Genomic DNA, 21347 nt, shown 5'->3' on the forward strand with positions numbered 1-21347 from the left:
AGACTCCTTTGCATGTCGCGTGTCCCCTTTGTTCTCGTCCCTCTCGTATCATATTCTGATCCATTGAATATGAATGCACTTGTATCAACGTTTAATAGCTGGGTTCAAGGTTAAATAAAAAAGTCCATACTCCACATTAATTTTCATTGTTTCAATCACTAATATGCTTTGAAAAAAAAATATCAGCTACAGTTTGTAATAAAATTTTAAGTTATTTAATTCAATGGTCAAATCAGGGTTCCATATATAGAAACCCAATTCAAATATATAAAAAATAAATTTTATTAACTGCGTACAGTAATTAAATATAAATAATATATGAGTTTTTTTTTAATTTTCTTATGCACCTCAATTAATATTTATGTACACAAAAAAAAATTTCTTGGGGCAAAAAATTTTTACTCGTCCCAAGAAAATTTTCGTTTGACCCCAAGAATTTTTTTCATTATAAATTGAAAAAAAAAAATTTTCTTATGTCGGGGAAAAATTTTTCGAGGCAAAAAAAGTTTTTTGTGCCAAGAAATCTTTTTTTTCTGTATGATATTTTACAGTCTTAAAATAACAATAATTGGTACCCTGTCAATAACTGGGTCTTTTACTTCACTTCTTTATTGTAACCACATACGTAACATATTACGTCCATACCAACAAAAAGTTCTGAGGCAGAGAAATTGAGTGAATTGTAAATTTTCTTCCTCCAAAAATTTTTATATTCCTTTACAATAAAATGAAAATTAATAGAATTATTTATAAAACGATAGAAATTTTTAAAAACCATTCATAGATTTTTCGACAAAGATAATTTATACCCCAAAGATTCAAAGAGTTTCCTTCAACAAAAAAGGAAGGATTCGACATTGTTATGATGAGTATTCCTTGTCTATTTATATTTTACCCTCACTTTAAAGCTTTAATTCTCCACCGAAAGTCAACATCAGCCCTACCCTCATATTTAACAGACCTGGGGATTCAGGTAACGAAAAATGTAGGTGAGGTTTACAAAAAAAAAAAAAAATGAAATTTGTGTAGTTTACTGAAAATATTGAATTTCAAACGGAAGGATTACATCCTCACCAAATTTCGATATTTCCGGTGGTTAATTTTTTTTTTTTTTCAATCAATAAAAAATTCTACTTTTATTTTTGTTGCCACATACATACATACATACATACATACATACATACATATATATTTTTTTATTTTTACTGACAGCAAAAAAAAATTTGATAATTGACATACGTATTTAATTTTTTAATTATCATCATCATGAAAGTCGCGACAGTTCACTGTACTACTCAAGGACTTTTCTTCCTGGCGATCTCTCGTGGCCTCTGACACTCGACGGTCCTTCGCCGTTATGGGAAGCCAACGTCCGGTCGTACGTGGTTGAATTGCAAAGGAAGGACACGAGACTTTACGTATCAGCAAATATATATATACATATATATACATATATATATATATATATATATATATATATATATATATATATATATATATATATATATATACAGAACTAAATAAAAAATATATAATAATAAGATAGAAGAGTGATGTGTAATGGACTGACATAGGCAGGTGTTCCATTTCGAATTATATATATACATATATATGTATATAAAATTTAAAATATAAAATTACGTCTCTTTTACGAAGTTCACCGAACTCGTGTTATGTTCGGTAAAATGCAATTATTGCATTTAACGAACCATACAATTGTATTTTAAAAATATAATATATAAAAAAATATCAAATGAAAAGTATTTAACATTAGTATTGTTAATTCTGTGTAAACTATCAAATTAATTTTGCAAATGTAACTAGAAATTTAATGATCCTGAAGTTAGCAGACAATAATCAATTTTCGGAATTTTTTTCTACAATTTAATTAAAAAAAAAAATATGCACATGTAGAAAATTTAAAAAACTATATGTGCAATTTTTGTAATAATTTTTTTTTGTAATTTATCGTTTCTAAAAAAATGAAAAAATTATTTGTCACCAGCGAACTTCAGTATCGTGAAATTTATAGTAAATTTAAATTCTTAAAAAAATTTTACAATAATTAGTAAACATATTCTATATCTATTTAATAAATGAGCTGTCAAATAATGATACCAGTAATTAAGGGTCGAGTGAAAGGATCGAGAGAAAATAAACACGTAACATTTGAACCAATAAAATAATTTCATCTTCTTGTAGTCGATATTATTACATATCGAGTAGAGCGACAGAATATGAAGGAGTATGTATATATATGATATAAAGAGGGTTTGGTTATAAAAGTAATTCGTTGACGTGCGAGCTAATATAAGCCGATGGTGAGCAAGAAAGATAATAATATAATTGAACAAAGAGTGTGAGAAAAAATAAAGAAAGAACATGGTAGAGAAGGAGCTGGCCTTGGCCGTTGCCGGCGAGTAATTCAGTCAAGGTTTCGGCCGATGAACTTGTCGCTAGGAAGGAGGCCCCAGTGGTGGTGGGGACCAGCCGTCCAATCAGAGACCTCCAATGTTAAGTTAACTTGATTTTGATTGGCCATCTTTATGTTGTGTCGGGGCCCGGTGTTGTCAGTGACCTCCAGCATTGAAAATACGATCAGCACTGAGGGTTATATACTCTTCTGCGAGTAGCTCTGTTCTGTCCCTCTACTTACTTACATATTAGTAGCTTTGCTGTAGACACTACAAGCAGACGTAGTTTACTACTATACGTAACTCACAACACCACAAGTTTAAGTAAAGCCTACTATACCCAGTTTTCTCGTTTGCTTTACCCTCCCCACTACACCATACCATCAACACGATCACGTCGTCGTGAGTAAGGGTGTACAGGCTAGTCAGGTAACCATTACAGCCTGGCATCAAACTCCAGTCAGACGAACGCGAGCCTCCCTCGAGCGAAGACTCACTTTCACTATCTCCTCAATTTGCCCAGTCGTTTTTACACATTCTCACCAACGTGTTTACTTTTTTTTATGACAATAAATGTGTTAAAGTGACTTTAATTTTTAATTAAACAATTTTTTTGTTTATTTATTATTATTATTTATGATACTGTGTAACAAGTGCAGTGTTTACTTTTTTTTTTTACATATATATAAATTAAGTTAAAGTGTCATGTGTGACTTAAAAAAAAGGATTTATGATAAATTGTGAATGACGTTCTATACTGAGGATTTAATGATTCCGAAACTAATTGCTGACACTCGCGTGGACAGCACTTTTGACCACTCGATGCAGCCGTGGTATGACACGATGATTCTGACACCCGACAGTAGCATTCAACAGGGCAGTCTTGTGCCCTCTACCCCGGGGTCACCGATGTCCAGTGCATCGACCAAGTCCTGCTCTAGGCCATCGAGTGTCACTATGTCTAGTCCTTATCATATCGCACAGGTCCCACATGTGGTTCCTAACATGCCAACCATGGACTCGACTGTCTCGTCCGCGCGACCGGAACCCGAACTTAATATAGGTACATAGTAATTATTTTTTGAAAAATTATCCACATGCATTGTCAATTAAAAAAAGGTCAAAGTCTAGGTTAAAAGATGTGGGAATGTCTAATACAATAAATAATAAAGACAAATCACTGAGCGTGACAGAGTGAAAGCAGAAAGTTGTAATACACGATGCTGTAACTCTGGTTCACTGGAGAAAGTACTTAAACTCTTTTTCTCTCCTTTCTCTCGGTATACGCTCGCGCACACGTGCGTTAGAGAGGAGTTATGTACATACATGTATATAAATATAAATAAATAATATATATGTATTTATATTTTTTAAATTTGTTTATTTTAAATAATTAAGTGAATATTAAAAAGTTCATACTTCATTATTATTTTAAATTTGATTACAGAATTCGATGGCACGACTGTTTTATGTCGAGTGTGCGGAGATAAAGCTTCTGGTTTTCACTATGGAGTACACTCGTGCGAAGGATGCAAGGTAAGAAAAAAAAAAATAATAATAGAGACTATAGAGCAATGACTTGAGCAATTTAATTACAATCTATCGCTAACGTTTTTATTGGCTAACTCTCTTTTTTCACGCGAAAGTACGAATGTACATTTTTTTTATAACTTGTCTGTCTGTTTGTAGTATTACTGCTTTAAGGTGAAAGTATTTTGTACGCGGTTTTATTTACTGTTGATGAATAACATTATTTTTCGCGGTTGTTTTTACACTGGACCAGTTTCACGATAGCGAGAGGTTGTTTTTTTTGCTCATTAATCGAAATCAATTATTTTTTAAATTTATTTAGAAATTTTTAATTTTTAAATTTATTAGTCAGAACAATTTACTTTCTATGAAAGACAAAAAATATTTATCTGATGTAACTCATTTTAAATATTAATAAAAATATTAATTTTATCGACATAAAAAAAAGATTTCTTGGCGCAAGAAAAAGTTTGCATTCAAAAATGAAAACTAAATTTTTTTTTCGTTTCAAAAAATTTTTTTTCGTCCCAAAAAAATTTCTGTTTTCAATTCATAGATAAAAAAAATTTCTTGAGTTAAATAAAAATTTTTAGCGCCAAATTTTTTTCATTTTAAATTGAAAACAAAAATTTTCTTAAGACGAAAAAAAATTTCTTGGTTCAAAAAATTTTCATTTTTTGAGGAAAGTAAAAATTTTTTGCACTACGAAATATTTTTTTCTGTGTATAGATTAAAAAAAAAATCAAAGTTTGTAAATTTACTGAGTAAAATATTAATAGAAAGTCGATTGACCGATGAAGTTTCTTAATTAATTTAATAAAACTTGTAACAAAGTTATTAATTAAATATATACTTGTACTCAAAATTTAATTAAATCAACAAGTTTCTTAAACTTTTTTTTAAAAATTCAATGGTTACTGATTTAATAATCTAAATAAAAATTTAAATTAATGATTTCGATTGATTTATAATAGTTTGTGTGATTGAGTGTAAGCGTTTTAAAAATGAAAAATTAAAAATAAAGTTGTCGACCTGAGTATATGTATTATATATGTATAATAATATTCCGACAGCGAGCAAGGTTTAAGGAAGCTCGTTAATAAATGTTACTTGCCAGATGACCCTCAAAAAACTATTAACTCATTGGCATGACCATATAAAACCGTCAAGGCCCACTCTTTAAATATAATCCAGTCACTCTGACATTTCGTTACCAAGTTATGTTTCCGGAAGAACAAAATCTAACCATGATGCCTAAAAACTTTTTCTTTTTAACTAGTCATGACCGTTAAAAATTTTTTAACAAGGACAATATAAATTCATCCTCGAAACCAGAGACATCCGCGTGACCCATCGGACACCGGGTAGACTCAAAGCGGAAATTTGCGGTGGCCCAGAGACTCAGTATTAGAGAGTGAAATCTATATAAATACGACCTCGAAATCACAATGAAACGCCGCATGTTACTTACGCAAAAGAACACACTGACAGTAAATGTAGCAAATTCCTATTTTTTTTTTTTTTAAATTTCTTTCACCTTCGTCTTTTAGTTTACTTCCTCAAAAGCCATAGATTTGTATGAGAGGAATCTTCAGGTATAATTTTTTTTTTCTTCTCCACTCAGATCATTTTTTCGGATGATTGATCATCGATTACTTTCATGGTCTAAATTTATTATTCCATTGCTCTTAAATTGACAAGTAAAATTTAAAAAAAAAAAAGAAATAAATTTATAAATTGAATCTTTCAATTAACAATGAAGATACAGATCGAATTAATTGAAAAAAAAAAATGATAAATAATGACAAGAAATTTTTTTTATTGGACTAGTATTTTTTGCGATACGTTTTTTGCGCGATTGGCAATTACTTCTCGAAGGCCGTCAAGTCAACGTCCTCGTGGTCTTGGCAAAGTGATGGCAGAGGGGATGTGTGGGACGGAATAGGTTACAAGTAAATAAGAAGGGGAAGTAAGAAAAGATAAAAAAAATAAAACAAAGATAGTGTAATGGTGTATTTACAGACTCCACTGTCATTCCCCTCTTATTTCGCGATCCCCTCTCTTTAACTCGCGCTTACCTGATACTTTAGATCAGCGAACTTTCAGATGCTTCTCAGCACTCTTACTGTTAGTATCATATATATACTTAATATTTTTATAAAATAAATACAGAGATCGAAAAATGCGTTTCATTGTACGGTAACCTTTTTGACCAGACGAATAATCGGTGAAATTTAAAAATATATTTTTTTCGCAGCAGGAATAGAAAAGGGCGCGGTAGGTTTTTCATTCAAATAGAAAAATATGTACGGAAGAAATTATCTCACTGGCCACAGAAAATAAGATCAAAGATCCCATTGACCGGTTTGATCTCGAGAATAGGATGTAGACTCAGGTAGAGATACATTTTTCCTGAGAAAATACTTTTGTTGTCAACAAAAAAAAAAGTTTTAAATATTTTACATTTCCCATCTTCCGAACGAATTGCCTTTGGTATTAGAAATTTATATTTATAGACTTTAAATAATTTTATTCAAATTTTAATTGACAGTTGGTCAATACTCGCGAGTCGGTTTCGAATGACCTAGCCTCTAGCGGTTTAAATCATTTTATGGCACAGAAAACCTGAGCTGGAGATGTAATAACTATCAAAACAGCTACAACTATTCTTTAGTTAATTATTGTACGAGAAATACTATTCAGGTAAAACGTTTTGACCAACTTGTGGAAAGGGAAGAGAACGCGGAAGAGTATTGGGTATATCTCTGCTTTGAGACTAGGTCGCTCGGTCGTACTACTGTTGCAACAATATATATTTCGATAATCATTCGTGCGTTTTTTTTTAAGGTTACTCCTTTAGAAATCATTAATCAGTACACAGAAAAAAAGTCTTGACTGATAAATATTTTTTATTCAAGAAAATTTTTTGGAAAACTTAAATTTTCTCTGAAAAAAGGATTTCTTGCCGCGGAAAATTTTTTCGCGCCCCAAGAAAATTATAATTCTGAAGTTAGTAAAAAAATAAAAATTTTCGGATTTTTTTTTTCAACAAATAAATTTCGAAAAAAAAAAAACTAAAAATATGCGCATGTAGAAAATTAAAAAATCTTCTAGTGCAAATTTTTTTTATAATTTATCGTTTTTAAAAAAATTCAAAAATTATTAGACTTCAGTATCGGAAAATTTTTGCCTTATGAATTGAAAACTAAAATTTTCTTGACCCAAGAAATCTTTTTTTTCTGTGTATAAGTCACCTCTGATCACGATAAATTTTCTTGGCTCCAGAAAATCTTGACGGTTTCCAAAAATGTAAATTTTCTTGACTCAAATTTTTTTTCTGTGTACTTAAAAATAACTAAATTAAAAAAAAATCACTTGTTTCTTTAAACTTTTATTAAAAATTGCAACAGTTGATTGCCATAATAATTTATCGTTCTGTAAATTGTCTTGTGGTATTAAAATCGAAGCCAGAAAGTTTAAAATACTCGAGATGAGTGTACACACCTGAAATAGAATAAAGAGATCAATACAAAACGAGGGTGTGTATCCCGGTCAATCGCATGGGTTTTTTACGGAGGGTTGAAATGAGGCAAGAGGGTGCATTAACCCTCCGGTCGTCGACCTCGCGAACCAGATACGTCACCCTCGCGTTTTCCTATATGCTTTAGTAATACAGGATAGACGGTTATATACAAACTATAGAATACTCAGTACTGTGTTGCTTGGTGTAGCTATTCCCTCGTTTCTCCCACTAACACGCCATCACTTTTGATGTCGTAACGAGTCGTGATCTCATTTTCATTTGATTGCGCGCGCGGGTATTTTGGTGCTGCCACGAGGGTTACTGACCCCTCATGCATCTACTATACAATCAGGTCATCCGCTTATTATTGTGGTAGGTGTTCTCCGCGTCATATCTACGGAAGTCTACAGATAACTCAACTCTATTTTATTACTGTAATTTTTTACTCATCACCCTTATCCTTATCGTATCGTCAAACTATTGATCCAATTAATTATCTTTCACATTTCACTTAAAACAATTTTTTTTATGTAAATTAAATGTTTGTTAAAAAATTTCAAGCCTGTAAAAAATTTTTGAGTTCTACTCTTTGTTGAAAATTAATAGAAAAAAAAAAAAAAAAAAAATGTCTTGATATGATGAATTATTTATTTCTAATTTAAAAAAAAGAGTCAGTGAAATAGCTTAGAGGATGACCGGAGATAGACCATGCCAAATAAAGCGATCACCGGGATATCTGTTCTAAGTGTGTTGTATTATACACCAGAGTACTAATTCTTGTAGGCCGTATTCCGCGCGGTGAATGCCCTCGAGGAAGAGTGCGGTGATGCACGTTATTTTGCGCATGCGCAGATCTTACGTACATCACCGTTACTTAGTTTCGCGGGTTCCCGAGTAGCTCTTCCTCCCCCGCCCTTATTCAACGTTCCCCTAGCCCCTAGCCGCGGTAGGTTTACTTGTCCTGCGACCCCTTCCACTTAGCGATATGCCGCGAGCTTAGTGCCGGTCGCATGCGGCCCCGGTCATTGGCCTCAGCTCTCGGGTATTCGCAGTGAATCCCATACTTTGCAATCTCGCAACTCTGCCTGGTCATAACCAATCCTTGCTCTTCTTCGTTCTCTTCCTATTCTCTTCCTCGGTCTGTCTCACTTCCTAGTGTCTATTTTACTACTGACTTGACATTATATAGGCTTTCAACTTTATAAATATATACATATATATAAATAATACACTTAACAATCTATATGTATCTGCAAGTCTATCTTTATGATCCTCATTACTGTTTTTTTTTTAATGTTTTCCAATAACTCGTGTTTTAATTTTAAAATCCCATACATTTTATTTTAAACCAAAGAATAAAATGGAAGAAAATAAGTAATGACATTATAAATGTCTTGAGACATATTGTAAAAGTGTTTGCCCTCTGACCTAGTTACTGAATGCATTGAGAAATCGATGCACTACCACCCCCTCGTCACTCTTCCAGCTCTTTCTCCTCATACTTGCTCGGTTCATCCAGGGTTGCTGCCCTCGTCCGGGCATTTGATACATATCCCACAAGTCATTCATTACAATTTTTTTTTTTTTAATATTTATTACTCATTGCAATGTTGAACCCTCAGTTGCTCATAATCTTATGAATTTAAAAAAATTATTTCCCGGGTAAAAAACAAATTCGGATTTAAGTCTCAAAATTTTCAATGAGGTTTAGAATTTAAAGATTGACAACAGTATAGAAAGTTATCCTAGTTTAGTCCTCAGAGTAGTAATTACGACCTATTTTACCACATACAGGAATAATTTTTTCCCCATTTGAACCTCAAATGTCTTATTCGTCGTATTCTCTCCCCTCCTTTTCTATCTAAAATTTTTAAAAGTCTTTTCATTCTTTGAGGATTTTGAGGTCTGACATAATTTGAAATCGACAAATTATTTGCATTTAGACCTCATAGTTCTCATTGAGAATTTTGAGTACTAGAGTTACTTTCTGGGCGGGAAATAAAACATCAAAGGTATTGAGGCTTTTGAGGATCAAACTAGAATTTGTTTTTTGATTCGGGTTCGTTTAGAAAATAAAAAAAATGATACGTATGTATTTTAATCACCTGTATTGTCAAGTAATTTAAATTGTACATAAATTCTATAATGATCTTGGTGTAGCCTCAGGAACGATTGCTGATCGGGAGCGGTCGGCGCCGCTGGAGCCAACGGTACTTCGCTCTCGCTCGTTGCACTGTTGAGGTAGGCGAGGTCGCGACTATGACGTCACATTAAAAGTCACTCGCTGTTTTTAAATATACTAACAATGACTATATAAATAAATATATAACGTAAATATTTATAGCAAAACCGAATCGAAAAACAGAAAAATGATAAAAAAAAAATTAAACCGTCTTTGTCTTTTAAAATAAAATAAAAAATATTTCGAAAATTATATTTGTCACTAATTTTCTTGACGTGATTTATTACTGTCCTAGTTTATATTTAATGCCCGAAATCCCTGTTGCATAATCTACTTCCTCGAGCTCGTGCGACCCCAGCTGAGGTCGATGACCGATAGTCCGCTAGTACATTTGTGTCCCAGAGAACGTCATTGTCACCAGACTAATTGTTAATTATATTATTATTTTTTTTTATTCATTTAAAATGTAATTCATATAAATGCCTTAGAATTTTTTTCAAATATTTAAAGTAAATTTAATTAAATAATTAGATATATAAAAAATATAAGTAACAATTGTCCTGCTATTAATATCCGGGTGTCCATATATGTTAATAATAATCGATTAATAAATATTTGTGGGCGAGTTTGACCGTATGATCTCGTACAAATACTCAAGCTCATGTTGAAATAAAAAAAGAATAATTGGTAATGAGTATATATATATATATAGATGTATAGATATAGATACAGACATACATGTGTGTATCAGAGATAAGAAGATGGTTGTGCAGAAGGTGCGAGAAGAGTGGTAAGATGGTTCAAAGTGAGGCTCAGTGGTAGTAAGGGGGCGCGAAAAACCCGTTAGTAGAGCGGCACTCACGATACGATGTGATGGGGAGAGCTTGAGATTGGGTACAAGTACGATGAGGAGGTGGGTAAATGTTCGCGGATAGGTATGTAGGAAGGGGGAGAATGCACACTAAGCGCACGAGCGAGACCCAAACGTTACGCGCAGGGGACTCTCACTTTCACGCGGTGAACTGCGGGTGAATGTCCGGGAATTGGGTCAGAAGGCCCCCACCCTGCCCGGTACCAACGGCAATGTGCTGAGGCTCCTATCCTCTGTGCTAGAGTAAGCCAGTCGACTGACAAGCTTCGATACAAACGGTTGCTTCTTCATTGCAAACAACAATTATTATCATTATTCAATAACTATCTCTACAATAACTTTAATCATACGTATATTTATTATTTTCGTGGGCTTTACACATTTTGTGACAGTGATTGTGTACAAGTTTATGGTGATCTGTTTAAATAATCAGCTCCGATATTTTTTCTCACGTCGACAACTTTGTTTATTTTTTTTTTAAATTTTATTTTGACACATGGGGTGCTTATGTGAATGTGATTTAACCCCTAGAGCGGGTAGCGCTTGTTCATCAGAATCATCTTCCGACAGTGACAGTCAAACTGACGAATCTTTTATTGAATGTAATCCACAGGGTTTCTTTCGAAGGAGCATTCAACAAAAAATTCAATATCGTCCTTGCACTAAAAATCAACAGTGCAGTATTTTACGGATCAACAGGAATCGCTGTCAGTACTGTCGACTTAAGAAGTGTATTGCTGTAGGCATGAGTCGAGATGGTAAGTTTTTATCATACATACATATATATTTTAATATTATCATTTAATTTAAAAAAAAAAAAATTGAAATTACAATTAATGGATAAATCATGCAGACCCGATACTATTGTTCGTAATAATAAAATATTTCGTAAAAAAAAAATGTTTATTTAAAAATGATTGAGACATTTAAATGTAAAAGGGTTTACAATATTGAACAGTGTTACGGATATTATAGAAATTTGGGTTGCCAGGGCATTGACCATTTACGCAATATTTCTCCGCGACACGGGCTGTCGCAACTGGCGAAAGTGCCTGTACGAGAAAGTATCTACTGTAATGTAACTGGGAATATTTAATTTTAAAAATATCATAACACGATTAAAAAAAAGTATAAATAATAATCAAGTGTTATATAAAACTATTTAAACTGTTGCGAAAAATTAACCGCGACCCGCGAATGACCTGAGACAAACTCACATGAGTTCAATGACCTCAAGTTAGTACACACAGTTTATTTAATTTATTAACGACTTATCTAAAATTCTTATCACCAAATGTCATTTGATAAATTATTGCTGAATTTAAATCCTAAAAATAATATTAAATATTTTTAAAACTAATTTTATAAAACAAACAACAAAAAATGATTAACTGTCGCTTTAAAATTTATCAATAGCGTGAAAAAAAAAAAAATGACGGATAATTATTCAATAAACTATGTAACGAATGAGAAAAAAAAATAATACAAAGTAAATCCGCGGGGTCAATAGACCTTTCGTAGATTGCTGTCTCTTTGGCGTCAGTAGAAAGAGTACCGCTACGCCGACGCCACGTTTTCTGTCCCTCTCAACTCTCAACTCGTGAATTCTTACATACATACGTACATACATACATACAGTAATCATCCCCACCAATTTAATAATATTTATTTCCCACTGTCGTTATTTCGTAGCAGCTTATGCTCGACATCATCGGTTTCATTTCTGTACAACTCCCACTCTTTTATTAGCCACCAACTTACGTCGACACGTGGCGCTACACCGCGAACGGAGACCTCGCGAACTTGGTATCTCAATTGCTGTATACTGTATACACTCCCCACTAACCGTTTTATCGATATACATTTCCCTCCCTGCCCCTCCCCTTTTCTGTCTCTATACATGACACTATCAAACCACGCATGCTCAACTATACGGTTTACATCTACGTGACAGCGAGCATACGCTACACTAATACATGTCTCATTAATACATTCTGACATAATTACAATTATTTTTTTTTAATTATCAACAATTACTTGATAAAAAAAAAAAAATTCCAATGACATTTGAAATGACAATTTAATAAATTTATTTTTTTTATAAACACATTTTATATAAGGGAGTTTTTTTGGAGTAAAATGAATATGAGGGGTCGCCCAAGGTCATATGAGGGTAAGTTACCCCTAAAAGTAAACAGGAACCCCCGTAGAGTGAATACGCGGGCGCAGAGTTTATTCGAAAATTCGTTTGTTGCTTCTATTCGTAAAACAGCCGGTTGAATATATACAGTTCATATATATGTATATATGTGTATATAGATGTATGTAGGATATATAGGTCGGTGGTACGCCTCACGCGGCTACCACTGAAAGCAAGTTCAAGGCCAAAGGCTCGGTAAAGGCCACAATAAACTCGCGGTAGTGGGGATCGGTGATAGGTGAATAAGTGGGGGCGGGATATTATGGGGGAGGGGAATTGTTGAACGCAACTCGCGGGACGTCACTTAGTTGGCGGTGATGCTGTCTCGCGTATACACGCGCTGTCTCGTCCCGTTTTATTTAACACGTTAATGTGTGTATTTGTTAACATACGACACTGTGTCATTTCGTAAATTTGGAGTGACTCGAGTCATTGAGTCAGCCAAGGAATTTTTATACTTCTTGATTTATTATCAGTGATTAGTTTTTTTTTATATTTATTCATGTAAATAAATAAATATACATATCTGCATCTGCATCTATATATTTATATACATATATATATAGTGTGTTTTTTTTTAAACTATCAATGGTGAAAAGTGATAGTTTGCGCGGGATAGTGCTCGCGTGGTTTAAAATTTCAAGTTATTGTTTATAATTTAAATAAAAAATTTTGAATTTAAATTTAAATTTAAATTAAACTCATGCCCAAAGTCATGGGAGACGAGTTACCGATCCTGAAAGGGATCCTTAATGGTGTTGTCAACTATCACAATGCACGTAGGTTCACTTTAATTGTTTAAAAAAAAATGTATTTTTAAAATTTACTCCATACTTTACTTGGGATTTAAATAATAAGGAACTAAATGCGCAAGTGACTAAAAAAACAACAAATGAGTAATGGGGATTAGTAAACAAAAATATATAACTTTCCATTAGCGATAAATTATTACAGATCAGTAATTGATGACTTTCAATTTAAATTTGCAATCGGTGACTTTCCATAGCCGAGAATACTTTCATCTGTTGTGAAAGTTTAGCTCTCGCTTTCCCTCTTTTCAATTCCTCATTACAGCCAATAACTTGCTAATGAAATTGAGTTTATATATATATACATATATGTATATTTAGTTGCATTGTTATACATTGTATTGACCTTGCATTGTATAAATTGTTTTACTCTTACAGTTTTAAATTGTCACGCGACAAACTATCGTTATTAGCGAAGGTTAACTTCGCTCGTCATGACCCTGCGCATGATTCATCCATTGATTGTAGCATTAGCTATTCATCAACTATATGTATATAATATACATATGGGTGGTCGTTCAAAATTACTTTTTCTCAGGCGCCCCATAAAAAGTTTCTTTTTAAGTAAAACGAACACGTGCCCCAGGACGATAGCGGTTTTTTCAAAATATCTCATTAAATATAAAGATTTAAGGAAAAGATCATAGGAACAATTTTGTAGGAAATTAAATTCTTAACAAAAAAAGTCTCATTCATTTTTTTTATAAAATGCGTATTTACGAAGATATTTTAAAAAAACTTTTTAGAGCCATAAATTGAGCGTTTTGAGGATTACAAATTTTGAAAATAACATTTTTCTAAATATAGAAACTAAAACGAGCATTAATGATTGATATGTTACGAGTTACGAAGTTGTCTATATTTAAGAAAAAATGTTATTTTTAACATTCGTTATCCTTTAAATGCTCAATTCATAGCTCCAAAAAAAGTTTTTTTAAAATATCTTCGTAAATACACATTTTATAAAAAAAATGAATGAGACCTTTTTTGTCAGGAATTTAATTTCCTACAAAATTGTTCCTATGAGTTTTTCCTTTAATCTGCACATTTAATGAGATATTTAAAAAAAACCGCGATCGTCCTGGGGCACGTGTTCGTTTTACTTAAAAAAAAAAAACCAAATTCCCCAGGTATTTTTTAACGACCACCCTAATACATATACATGTAAACATATATTTTTTAAAGTGATTGACAACTGATGATTAATAAAATTTTTTTTATTTATTTTTCCAGCGGTACGATTCGGCCGAGTGCCAAAACGTGAAAAGGCTCGAATTCTCGCGGCAATGCAGCAGAGTTCACACAGTCGTTCCCAAGAGAAGGCAGTCGCTGCCGAATTAGAAGACGAGCAACGTCTATTGGCGACGGTTGTTCGCGCTCATCTTGACACATGTGATTTTACCCGGGACAAAGTAACTCCAGTGCTTGCAAGGGCACGAGAGACTCCCAATTACACGGCCTGTCCACCAACTTTGGTAAGTTTCTATACAAAAAAAAAAAAAACAAATAAAATTTTAATTACATGTCATAAAAATTTAAAAAATTACTTCCAATTTTATTACACAATCGTAAATTATTGGCCTTGATTTAAAAAAGTTTCGTGGCATCACCCGAGCCTTGAATTATTAGTTTGTAACGCGGAAATAGTTGGACCTAGGCGTCCTCGAGACTCAAAGACGGAAGTAACGTAGTTTAGTAATGAGCGGAGGTCATCAACTATTCCAATAAAATTTACCACAATCTTTTGTTTAAAATAAAATAAAGTGAATGTAAATGTTTTTATGATTACAGGCATGTCCGCTGAACCCAAACCCGCAGCCTCTTACTGGTCAGCAAGAATTATTGCAAGATTTTTCAAAGAGATTTTCTCCCGCGATACGTGGTGTAGTGGAGTTCGCAAAACGTATTCCGGGCTTTAATTTACTTGCCCAGGATGACCAAGTGACCCTTTTAAAAGCCGGAGTGTTTGAAGTTTTACTTGTAAGGCTCGCGTGCATGTTTGACGGTCAAACAAACAGTATGATTTGTCTAAACGGTCAAGTGCTCAAAAGAGATTCCATCCATAATAGTAACGCCCGATTTCTTATGGATTCAATGTTTGATTTTGCTGAGCGCGTTAATTCTTTACGGCTATCAGATGCTGAACTTGGATTATTTTGTTCTGTGGTTGTGATTGCAGCTGATAGACCGGGTCTTCGTAATACGGATCTTGTTGAACGTATGCATAACAAACTACGTAATGCACTACAGACTGTATTGGCACAAAATCATCCTCAGCATCCAGACATTCTTCGCGAATTGCTCAAAAAAATTCCCGATCTCAGAACTCTAAATACTTTACACTCAGAAAAACTACTGGCATTTAAGATGACTGAACAACAGCAACAATTGCAAGCTCAACAAGCGCAACAACAGCAGCAGCAACAGCAACAACAGCAACAACAAGCGCAGCAACAGCAGCAGCAGCATCAACATCATCATCAGCAACAACAGCAACAGCAGCAGTGGCCAATGGAAGAGGAACCAACGGCTTCCTGGGGATCTGCGTCGGATGTTACTTTGGATGAAGCAGTAAAAAGTCCACTAGGAAGTGTCTCAAGCACTGAGAGCACTTGTAGTGGCGAAGTCGCTTCTCTGACAGAATATCATCATTCAACCCCCGGTCACCATGCGTCCAGTGCGCCGCTTCTTGCTGCAACTCTGGCTGGTGGACTGTGTCCTCACCGACGTCGTGCTAACTCTGGTAGTACCAGTTCGGGTGACGATGAATTACACCGTACTATGATGTCTAAAACACCTCAACCACCTCAGTGTCCGCGGTTTCGTAAATTAGACTCGCCAAGTGACAGCGGAATTGAATCTGGTACTGAAAAACCCGATAAACCAGCAAGCAGTAGTGCAAGCAGTGCGCCGACATCAGTTTGCTCTAGTCCTCGTTCCGAGGATAAAGAAGTCGAAGACATGCCTGTACTAAAACGAGTACTTCAGGCGCCACCTCTGTATGATACTAATTCGTTGATGGACGAAGCGTACAAACCTCATAAAAAATTCCGCGCTCTCAGGCAAAAAGACAGCGCTGAAGCAGAACCTGTTGTTGTCCAACAGCACACACAATCACAATTGCATTTACATCTTACATCACCAGCGTCAAGAAGTCCGTCCGCATTAAGCCAATGCCCTCAGACGGCAAGTTTACTCAGTAGCACGCATTCAACTTTAGCTAAAAGTTTAATGGAGGGTCCGCGGATGACTGCTGAGCAGCTTAAACGTACTGATATTATTCATAATTATATAATGCGCAGTGAAGCGAGTCCTAGATCACCAGCTGCATCGCCATCACCCGCGGAACAGTGTGCCTCTACAACGACGTTAATTGCGCGGTCACCCCAACAAAATCAAGGGTTACTTCAATGTGCCACTGGGTACTCAAGGTGGCCGGCCACTTCTGTCATTACCACGACCACGGGTGCCCGACAACAGTTACAGCAGCAGCAGCAGCATCAACAGCAGCAGCAGCAGCAGCAGCAGACTTCCAATTACCTCGTCGTAGGCACACCTTCCTCATCACCGAGATATTTGTCAGCCGCTGCGACGAGTACAAGTTGCACGAGTCCGAAGCTCACCTCCAACAGTCCCACGACTCTGGTACTGTCCGGTTGTCCGAGCAATATGATGGAGCTGCAAGTGGACATCGCCGACAGTCAGCAACCTTTAAATTTATCGAAAAAATCGCCGTCCCCTTCACCTCGGCCACTAGTTGGACCCTGCAAAGTACTGTCACTTGAAGCGTAGTGCTGCTAAAAAATTGACATTCTGAGCTGTCATGTAAATGGTAAATTAACATCCAGTCACCCACCTATAATTTAAAAACAATGAATTTAAAAAAAAATATATAAACAATTTAGTGTTTTTAAAATGATAATTTAATTGTGAAAATGAATATCAATTTTTTTATTAAGGATTTTAAAAAATGTTGGTAAATAAAAGTGCCAGGACGCTCAAATTGCGCGTGACAAACCAAATAATTTATTATTATTATTTAATAACTGATAATAATTACGCGATAAGAAATTTTAATTAATGCGGAAGTAATATCAATTATCCGTGTGTGCCCCCACCTATTTGATAGTGCTAAAAAAAAAAAAACAAATAATAATAATCATCATAATAAATAATAATAAGTAAATGGTTACACATATGATCAATGATAATTAAGGAAATAGGGATGGACACTAAAAGTGGCATCGCGATTTCGATAATATATTTAAATATATCGTCTATTTACTAGTATCAGTCTAGTGGTTATCGTAAATAAACTTAAAAAGATAAAGGAAATAAACGATGGTTTAAATGTTACAGAAATGAATAAAAATAAAATATAAAATTACATGTGATAATTATAAATATCGCGCATCCTGTACAGTATCCATCTCATTCATCAATCATCTACTCTATAAATAATAAATGATAAATATTGTAATTTAATAATAATATTATTAATTAATTAATTATAAGAATAATATAATCGTATACTTTTATCTTGTGTCTGTAATATGTAGACACGATGATACGAGAGAGAGAGAGAGAGGGAGAGAAAGTGTGTGGATGTTAATTGTATGAGTCGGGGCTATTTGAATTGGCAAGGAAATAAAAAGTGAGAGGTTAATAATTAAGGATGAGAAAACAAATTGATTGATTATTTAAATTTTTTTTTGAGACTGATTGGCTTATTGGCCCTCCAGTTTGCAATTACCGTACCTTTATATCATGTATCGTGTCGATAGATGAATCATTTAAATTTAAAAAGTTAAAAAAAATAAACAGGAGTAATCTTCTAAATGTCCTTTAGATGAATTTAGAATCTTAGTTACTAGTAATTGCATAATTAATTAAGGAAATTGTTAATTAATTATGCAAGTGTGTGAGATATTTTAGGGTCAACTCAGATAACAACATTGTAAATATAAAATATTTTAAGTGGTAGTTGTTTAGGAATAAATACATTCGAGTTGGAGATAAAAATTTGAGATAAATTTCCTAAAGATTTAAAATATAATATTAATTAATAATAATAATTATAATGATAATAATTATAATAATAATATTAAATAATAATAATAATTTTGAAAAATTGAGTTATTCAAAATCGTGGCTAAAAAATATAAATTTTAATAAAAAAAAAAAAAAATGATATGCGGCGGGCCGCCGCCGACATGTTGTTGAGACGCCCGCCTTACCCCCACAAAATAATACGCCATTTATATCCCATTAGCATTTCACATTGCATAGTATTAACATATATGTACACGGAAAATAATTTATTGAAACTAAAATAATTCCATTTAAATATTATTGGGTAAAAATAACAAAAAATAAATTTTCTTATTATTAAAAAAAATTTTTTTTTACAGTTTTTAATTTTTAATAATAAGAAAATTTATTTTCCTTGTTAAAAAAATATTCTTGCTTAATTCTTATAGCTTTCAATGTATTATTCATTTTAATTTTTTTTTTTTTCATTTTTTTCGTGTCCAATAAACGCAGCGCAATAAAAAAATTTATTTAAATATTTTGGTTTCCATTGCGCTCTTAAATATAAAAGTCAATTTAAAAATGTTAATTAAATATTTAAGAGCGCAATAAGTAAATAATTTATCCGTTTATGAATAAAAAAAAAAACATTAAGCGTCAGGCGAATTTTACTTGCAATAAAAGTTGCGAAAATGACATAATTGGAAAATAATAAAATATAAATAAAATCTAGCATTGATATTCGTAATACTGTTATGCATAAAATACTACACATAATTATTATAATAAACGATACATAAAGTATGATATATTTCTCTATCCATTAAGAAAAAACTACAAAAGCAGTTGTTGTTTCTGATGAACAAAATAAAAAGTACTACGCATGAATACAAAGCAGCCCCGCATATTGCCCAGTGAGCACGTAATTTTGTACGCTTGGGAGTTGTGAGGTCGTCTGAATAAACATTGTCTGGTGAATTATACATAAATCTCTTATTTTTTTATTTATAAGTATCAAATATAATCCTTTCCTTAATCATCCTTTCAATTTTCATATTTTTTAAATTTATATATTATTAGGCTGTATCAAAAAATTCGACTGTTTTTTTTTTTTTTTTTTTTATATCGAAAATATTGTTGGAAATGACGAAAAAAAACTACTGTGAAAATTAGAGCTCTTAATATGAACATTAAGAGGTTCCGCATTGCACTTTTCTATTTGCCATAAGAATAACAGAAAAAATTTTTTTTGCGTCTTCTGATTTTTATAAGTAGTTAAAGATGCGTCATAGGAATAATTGACTGGCATATTTTTGTAGGTAATTGAATGCTCTACAAAAAAAGTTTCTTATCATTTTTTGATAAATCTATTTGTTCAAAAGTTATTTGAGGTTGAAGTCGAATTCATATTAAATTTTGAGATCTTTTTACTTTTCCGGTGAAACTATCAGACCTATTACAAAATATCATGGCACCTTTTTGTAGACAATTTTATTCTCTACAAGTTATTTCCAATAAAGTTTTTTTTGAATTCCGCATTGTTTTCTAGTTATTTTAGTTTTAATGTCATGCTCATAAAAAAATAGTCTTCTGATCGATTATATATATATATATATATATATATATATATATATATATATATATATATATATATATTTACAAGTAGAAATTATTAGAAAAAAATTTACAGTTCAATTTTGAGTAAATGGGCCAAAAAAAATTCAAAATCAATAAAAATTAATATTTTTTTTAGTAAATTTCATAGAAATATTGCATTTGTCTTCATGACGGAATTTTCGAAAAATTTTGCTACCTCTGGACTGAGCTCGATGAGCTGAGTCAGGAAATATATATGGTTCAAAAGCTTGTATTTATATATATATTTATACGATAGAACGCGGCTTGTCACGACGATAGCATCTACAATTCTCAACTGATCTCGAAGAAACTCAGCACACATTTTCTGTAGACGATTTTCAAGATCACAGCTTTTAAAATAATCGATCGATTTGGCTCTTCTTTGAATCCGATTTAAATAACTATTCACACAGTAAGTATAAAATTTCATAAATAACAAATATACCTTTCCATCCGGGTATGGCCGGACGGCACTTTTTCACCCTGCAACCAAACAATATTTACTCTAAAAGACTTTAAAAAATTACGTAAGATTTGCATATGGGTAATTTTTACCCGCTAATACTTTCAAAGCTCTCGAGATAAAACTGATGAAATTCAATAAATTCTTTTAACGATCGATAGAAAATTTGGTTTTTGTTTAGAAAGGGGCTCATACCTGTTTCAAATAGCAAAAATTCAATTTTAGACATATCGCTTTGAAACCAATTTCAACCGTCATTATTTTTCGGCGGATTGAAGATATATTTGTTTAATTGAATGTACAAAAAGCGTCAACAGTCAAGTGTTTATACTAAAGTCATATGATTAATTCCAATTTACTTTGAAATTTTTGGGTAGTTCTGTGCTATACTGGGCTATTTGACATAATTTTCTTATTATTCTATGCATTGACTCTTAAGTCAACCACCAAAACTCAAGCCGTGCCTATGTGCCATAAGCCATAATATGTGTAGTTTCGTCCTGAGACTCTAGTCTCCATGGTCCTAAGTACGTTAACGGACTCATCAGTAAGGTTATGTTAACGTACTTTTGCCTTAGACTAGTACGCGCAGGCTTAAAACCGTATTGCGGGCTTCAACCAAACACTAGGGTAGAAGAACAATTTGTGGCCACTGCTCCATTTTTTGACATTTAATCCCATATTTT

The 21347-nt window shown here is 33.0% G+C and overlaps 1 protein-coding gene across 5 annotated transcripts in view; it reads left to right on the forward strand.

The window, feature by feature from the left end:
- LOC130674133 (nuclear hormone receptor E75) overlaps positions 1-19549 on the forward strand; it is a 131132-nt gene extending 111583 nt beyond the window's left edge. For 3 of the 5 annotated variants that reach the window (XM_057479391.1, XM_057479392.1, XM_057479393.1), the window contains exons 2-5: positions 3862-3950; positions 11134-11278; positions 14763-15004; positions 15321-19549. In XM_057479391.1, coding sequence (XP_057335374.1) covers positions 3862-3950; positions 11134-11278; positions 14763-15004; positions 15321-17321 — 2477 coding nt within the window. In that variant the 3' untranslated portion in view covers positions 17322-19549. Of the gene's footprint in view, positions 1-2701; positions 3478-3861; positions 3951-11133; positions 11279-13020; positions 13500-14762; positions 15005-15320 lie in introns of those variants that run through there. The other 2 variants (XM_057479389.1, XM_057479394.1) reach the window with 2 other exon arrangements.
- The last annotated feature ends 1798 nt before the right edge of the window (positions 19550-21347 follow it).

This window comes from Microplitis mediator, chromosome 9 (assembly GCF_029852145.1).
Source record: "Microplitis mediator isolate UGA2020A chromosome 9, iyMicMedi2.1, whole genome shotgun sequence".
NCBI classification, from domain to species: Eukaryota; Metazoa; Arthropoda; class Insecta; order Hymenoptera; family Braconidae; genus Microplitis; species Microplitis mediator.